This window comes from Austrofundulus limnaeus, unplaced genomic scaffold, assembly GCF_001266775.1.
Source record: "Austrofundulus limnaeus strain Quisiro unplaced genomic scaffold, Austrofundulus_limnaeus-1.0 Scaffold91, whole genome shotgun sequence".
Lineage (NCBI taxonomy): Eukaryota > Metazoa > Chordata > Actinopteri > Cyprinodontiformes > Rivulidae > Austrofundulus > Austrofundulus limnaeus.
This window is the reverse complement of record NW_013952493.1, coordinates 550125-557244: the sequence shown is the minus strand read 5'-3', so window position 1 is coordinate 557244 and position 7120 is coordinate 550125. Positions and strand designations below refer to the sequence as shown.

The following is a 7120-nucleotide window of genomic DNA, read 5'->3' as shown; positions in this document are numbered from 1 at the left end:
CACACACACACACACACACACACACACACACACACACACACACACACACACACACACACAAATATGATATAAATAACTGAGACTGTTTTGAGTCATTTGTAAATGATTTGAACTGTACATGTGTCTCAAATTTGTTGCTTCATTGTGTTTAGATTTGTCTGTCCTTGACTGCCTGGTCTCACATGYAGTTTAACTTGAATTTATTTAACACATATTTGATCAGGATTAATAAGAACCACTTACCCCTTACCAAATCCAACAAAGTAAAAAAAGAAAAGTATTTTTAAAAATTATTTAATGTCCTGGATCAATCAACACCAGCATAGTTCCAAGTTGTTTAAATAGGCTTTTTGAAATATTCTTTTAGTTCATCTTCATAATAAGATGATACTGGAAATCCCTTCTTCGCTAATACAAAACTTTATATAACAATATAAGAACAAGCATAAAGAACAACTAGGGATTTCCGGTTGCTTGGATTTCAAATACAATGGACAAAGAGAGTCAAAGTTGCAAAAACAGTAAAATGAACAATGTTAGTTACCATTTTACTCCATGCAACTATTCAGGAGATAGTACTTTTGAAAGTTAGTAGTTTTAGCTTTTTGGTGGTGTTTTATTAACATTCATTATTGTACAACATGTTTATTATTGTGTCTTCTCTTTATGTTTTTGTCAGTCCTCTCACAATCAGTCTGCGCTATCGTTTATTAACTCTTTGGACTTTAAAATAAACTRCAAGAGGTCCTTGTTTGTAAATATCACATAAAGCTTAGTATATTTAAGGTAAAATTAGAGCATTTTTAAACAAAACCAGCTGTGTTGTCATTATGACCACCACTTCCTTTATTTATTTTTACTCCTATGAAGTTCCCACATTGAAGTTTATTCAGTTTTGTGTGGTATCTGGCTTTGATAAGTATCATATTTGTATTTTAAACTCTTGTGAATGTTTTAGGATTCTGAACCATTGGAGAACAGTTTGAGCACATTAACTTAGACTATCTGTGCTGTACAGTGTTGGTTAATCCTCAGTTCTTATAAACACGTCTGTGAAGACAAAACAGTAGTTGGGAAGATGTAGTCATAACAAGAGATCAGCTGTCATTTAGAAAAATTTTTCTCTAGTTAAAGCAGTTATGTTATGGAGCACAAATCAAAATGTTCACAGCTTAGTAGTCATGTATGATTGTGACACTTTGCTGATTTGTGTTTTTTTGAAAAGAGACTCATTTCCTTCTTTAAACTGTTGCTTCCACCTGCTTCTTTAGCACATTCGGTAATAAATGAGACTATGAGTCCTTTCTTTTTCCAAAAACAAACWAAAAGGTTAGGTTACCTGTTGTTTTTGGTGCTGCCTAAAACTTTATCGAGTTTTTGTTTTTCACTGTTGAAAAACATTAGCGTTATTATTACATCAAATGATGATTTTTGACACATTCAAACTACAGACAGGAGTCGTGTTTATGATCGGTTTATTGAAGTTATGCTGCAGAATTTTAAAGCACATCGTGTTTCAGGTAAAAACAACAACAACAACAAAACAATCTTAAATGAGTAATTATAAATGTAAGTTTCAAGTCTGGGCCACCAAGATATCTATCCATGTGTATGATATGTTTGACTTTTCAGATTAACTCTGATGGGCAGCTACAAAATTCATAACATTTTTATTATAAAACTGACTTTTGTTTATCTTYACGTATTATTAAGATTTATAAAAGGTTGTGTTGAGGGAAACAAAACATTGTTTTTGTGAATTTGGTTTGTACATAAAGTTAACTTTCTCCAAAAACATGACATTAATGATCCATTCTTTAAAGTAATTGGATCAAAACAACCCTCTATAATGTGGAGAAAATGCTCTCTATCATGACTTTCTGACTTCTTGGTACATAAGTTACATTTATTARTAAAATGTGTTACCATTTGTTGTTAATGGGGTTAATTTTAGGTATAATCTCACCGYTCATGGAACTTTTTAACAGTTATTTTCTTCCTGACTCTGTCCCAGAGCTGTACTACGACAGAGGAAACCACCATGAGTTTGTTTCTCTGGTGAAGGATCTTGCGAGACCCGGTGAAATAACCCAATCCCAGACCTACGACTTTGAGTTCACCCAYGTTGAGAAACCCTACGAGTCCTACACGGGCCAGAACGTCAAGCTAAGGCAAGTTTGACCATTCACCTCACTTTATAGCCACCGTGTGTGTTTGTGTGTCTGCTTGTCGTGTGGTAACCTTTGACCCCAGGTGTGGTCTTTTCCTCTCACACACTGTACATAAATGAATTAGGTTCACGTGTTCGTTGGGTTTTCAGATATTTCCTTCGTGCCACGGTGATCAGAAGACTAAATGACATCACTAAAGAGATGGACATCGTGGTCCACACGCTCAGCACCTACCCTGAACTCAACTCCTCCATCAAGATGGAAGTTGGGATTGAAGACTGCCTCCACATTGAGTTTGAGTATAACAAATCCAAGTAAGAACATTCTGGACGATGTTGGAAAACATTCAGTTTTTAAATGCTTGATAGTAGGAGGTGTTAAAACACAAGATACGAAGGAGTCTAGGCTGAGTGGAAATGTTTTGAAGTGCTTTTTAATGCTGAAAATAAAGAAAAATGTGCTCACTAATCAACAWCTATATTCTCTTTTTTATTACGTTGTCATTGCGTGTTTTCTGACAGATATCATTTGAAGGACGTAATCGTGGGGAAGATCTATTTCCTGCTGGTGAGGATTAAAATAAAACACATGGAAATTGACATCATCAAGCGCGAGACGACGGGCACCGGTCCGAGCGTCTACCACGAAAACGACACCATCGCAAAGTACGAGATCATGGACGGAGCGCCGGTCAGAGGTAAACACCGCTTGTTTGTCACATATTTTTTAAAAAAAGAATACAACTGAGAGGCTGTACTGCTCGCTCCACGCGTTTCAGGGGAGTCCATTCCCATCCGGTTGTTTCTGGCCGGTTATGATCTGACTCCCACCATGAGAGACATCAACAAGAAGTTCTCTGTGCGCTACTACCTGAACCTGGTGTTGATCGAYGAGGAGGAGAGACGCTACTTCAAACAGCAGGTATGAAACGGTTTCTTTACAAGCGTCGTCATCTCCACAGGTGAGGTTTAATTGCACATGTAAAATTCTCAAAGCACAAGACGAGACAGGAAGTTATAAAACGTAGCTGTCCTATTTAAATGTCTTAAAGTCAGCAGTTTGTCTTTGCAGTGTTTAACGTTTAGAGGAGCAAACACTGCCTTTATTTCCTGCTGACATAAAATGATGAAATATTGACCTCCAAAACACGTTTGTTCCACCACATGGGCAYGGATTGATTTCTAAGATTGACTCACCACACTCCATTAACTTCTGAACTTATGTCAACTAAAATGTTCTGTGTTCGGATCAATATGAACTGTTGGTGTGTTGGAGCCACAGATTAAGAGCCACATTCAGCAGGTACTGCTAAAGAAAGAGATGATCTAACACTTTTAAGTGCTGCATTTAGTCCTCATTATTTATTTCTAAAGGCTGGTTTGCGACRGCGTCCAGCAGCTGTGGCTCGGTTAGTTTTTGTCCTTCAGTTCGTGCTGCAGCGAATCCAAACTCCAGACATTGGGGAAGTCAGCAGCTCGGCTTCAACACTGCTGCTGCATGTTGTCAGTGTCAGAACAGCCTCAGTTGCAGTGACACGTGTGTCATCACAGCTCCGCTCCCTCAGCAGCGTTCAGCAGCAGAGCTGCCTTCAGTCGCCGCTCCAAATGTTTTGTGCACACTTGTGTCCGTGCAGCCTCAGCTGAGGACACTCACTGTAGTCACAGCCAGCAGCAGGCGCATGCATAAAACATGACACTGCATCATGATAAAGGTTAACCCTGTTTTTATTTATTTGTTTCCCCAATTGAGTCAGTGGGAACTGACAGAAAAATAGTCCTGTCTCAATATTAAATTATTTTAATAATTCTTTGTGTGTTTACAATCTGATTTTTTTTTTTTAACCAGATGTCAAGTGTGTCTAACTTTTTTTCTTAGGTGCACCCAACTGTTCAAATGTATCACATTTAACATCACAGTTTTACAGGTTCACTTTTTTAATCACTTCCAATAAAGCAATATTAACTCACAATTAGTTAACAATCTAGTAAAACTAAAGTTCTTTATTAGAACCAGAACTGTACAAGATGTATAACTTAAATTCAGCTGACTAAATTGAKTCTATGACCTGAAATTTTAACTTACTATATTAATTTGTGTATAATACRAGAAATTTAACCTCAAGAATCACTCAAAGTGAGGGGTAGTAGTATACATTGGAGTAAATTTTAACTGACCTTTTTAATGTACTGCCACAATAAGTTTTAATATTTCTTTGTATAACTGAAATATCCTCCCTTTGCATTGCATTGCGAGGCATTTAAACCGTAGCTGTCAGAGGAGAAAAAAACTTTTTTCTTGTTAACTGTGGCAGTGTGAAAAAGACTTAGACTTTAGTTGCATGTTCTGATAAATCCATGTTAATAATTTACCAACCGGATTCTGCTCTGGTCTGGGAGCAGATTGTTTTGTTTTTTTCAGTGACGCACGGAACCGGAACCACGCAAACACAAGTGTGTCTCCCCAAATAATGTTTCACCACCAGAGGGCGCACCGCCATGTTTGAAAAACCCTGAAGTCTGTCAGAAATTAGTGGTGGCTCATTAACATGATGATTAGATTTTTTAAAAGATTTTTAAGCTTAAAATATGATGATCGTATTATACATGAATAATTATGGTTTAAAAAAATGTCTGACTCTGGTTTAAAAAACAAAACAAAAAAATGGTTGTTTCGCTACACGTTTGTGTGCATGTGCATGTTTTGCTACATGATGGACACCATTTTTGACATTTTCCCAGTGCACACACAGGTCAGGTTAGGCTATAGAAATGACCAGTAATTGAATGGAGRTCACTGCAAAGTCCCCATAAGTATAGAAGGACAAAAGCGTGTGTGCGCACGCAGGGTGTAGAGTGGAGCTCTGTGTTGATACTTCTGGGCTGATTCATTACAGGATATAGAGACTTTTAGTTTCGTCTGACAACCCCTCCCCCTCCTCCTCAAACGACGGGTCACAACACTGCGACCAGAAATATTTTTTTTAGTCGCACGATTAAAAAAATCAGGTCACATTTTGCCCTGTGGCCATCTTGAGTCAAGTTGACTCCAAAAGTTATTCCATCGTAGATCTGCATCCCCTCTAGACTGATCTAAATAAAAATAAGTGTAAAACTTTTGTTCAAATTCTCTTTGCTCTTGCAGGAAATCACCCTGTGGAGGAAAGGAGACGTGGTGAGGAAGAGCATGTCCCACCAGGCCGCCATCGCCTCCCAGAGGTTCGAGGGTTCGGCTGCTTCAGAGAGCGCGCTGGAACAGGCTGCCAAGGAGGAGAGCGGATAGACCCCCCCCCCACCCCCAACGCTCGCCACCGTCTGCTCGACACGCGGGCTCACCTGTCTACTGTGCAAACATCTGGCGAGGCAGCTGTTTTCTGTTCGTGGCCGCTGCTGGTGAAGAAGGGAAAGCGACTAAAACCCGAGCGTGAACTCTGAAACAGTTTGCATGAGGCGTTCAGAGCAGCTTCAGGCTCCTGTCCCTCCTCATCGTCCATTTTTTTTTTTTTTTGTTTTCTGTACAGGAACTAATCCGATCACCTGTCACCGTGTCTGCTGATTGAGCTCACATGAAATTCTTTTTTTTTTCATCTTGTTTCTTGCATTCTAATTCTTCAGGCATACATTTGTTTTCCAGTCTCTTTAAACATCAGCGACTTTTCTAACATTCCACATTTATTAAACACATTCCTATTATCGGCWACACCGCTGCACTGCTTACACGTTTTAGTTTCTTCTTTGTGTCGTTGCACAAAAAAAAAAGAAGATGAAAGTAAAAACTGGAATCTCGTTTCTGTGAGCGAGCTGAAGTATTATCCGACACGTTTTTAGAACTAAACCCTGTAAATAAGACCAGTTAAACTCGCTCTCCTGTTCCAGCTTGTCTAGGTTGATGATCCGGTCCACAGTGCTTCGAAACGATCCTTCATGTCCTCGTGCTTTACCTCAGCATTCCAGTGGTGTTCAGAGAGGATGTCAGTGTTTGTGTTCAGATCTAACCTTATGGATGGAGTCGTCTTTATCCTCTTTATTAGAGACTYGACAGTTGTGCCTATGTGTATTAATCTAATGAGAATCTTCCTGCCTCTAACATGATTTTAGTCTTTTAACCAGAGAAAAATGACCGTAGAATTATCTATCTTTTGCAAAATGCTTATTGATTTATTCCTTGTTCCAGAAGTTAAAATAAACTGATGCCAAATGAAAAAAAAGAAAAGAAAAGTCAGTGTTTGTCTCATTATGCATCTAAACTGTTTTTATCCTGATCAGATGCCTGAACCTCATCAGCTGACCCGTTAGCTGCTTCAGTTTGTGGTTCGAAGACAAGAAAAGTCAGCATTTGAGAGGAGAGGCGCAGATGGAATAATAAGTTCTTTGACCTGCGTGCTGACATTAAGTCACAGTAAAACACAGGAGACGTTTTTTTTATTTATTTATTTTTTTGGCAAAGACGAGGAGCAACATTCCGACTCAGCATCGCTCKGACCAGGAGGGAATTTCTTGTCAGGAAACGGCGTGCGTCTTGTTTGACAGCGACCAAAGCATTGGGAAAAAAAAGTGCAAACTCAGCTTGGATTCAAGTTGGAACTACTCTCTCTCCTCTAACCGGATTAAAATCGGTTTATGGATCTGCAATTAGCTAAATAATGATTAAATTAAATTGGATACTTAGYGTGACTCATAAGGTAATAAATCTTACATTTATCAAATTAAAACTAAACGTCTAGTTGCTGCATAGACTTGAATATAGATCACTAGATTGAGCCCCGCCCATACTGGCCACTGGTATAGTCTGTGACAGCATGGAGGAGCAGAAATGGTGTCCAAAAAGGGCAACAGCTCACAGCCTCCATAGAAACTAATAAACAGCAGCTGAACCGGATCTGTTTCACAGATTGTCATGTTTTTACAATAAATTAATACTTATGTTAATTTCATTCAACAATCATGTAAAAC

At 38.7% G+C, this 7120-nt stretch overlaps 1 protein-coding gene across 1 annotated transcript in view; it reads left to right on the top strand.

Annotated features, from left to right (window-relative positions):
* Window positions 1–6385, top strand: part of vps26b (VPS26, retromer complex component B) — a 7773-nt gene extending 1388 nt beyond the window's left edge. The window contains exons 2-6 of the mRNA XM_014012427.1: window positions 2015–2171; window positions 2321–2485; window positions 2693–2868; window positions 2950–3092; window positions 5313–6385. Coding sequence (XP_013867881.1) covers window positions 2015–2171; window positions 2321–2485; window positions 2693–2868; window positions 2950–3092; window positions 5313–5450 — 779 coding nt within the window. The 3' untranslated portion in view covers window positions 5451–6385. The remainder of the gene's footprint in view (window positions 1–2014; window positions 2172–2320; window positions 2486–2692; window positions 2869–2949; window positions 3093–5312) is intronic.
* The last annotated feature ends 735 nt before the right edge of the window (window positions 6386–7120 follow it).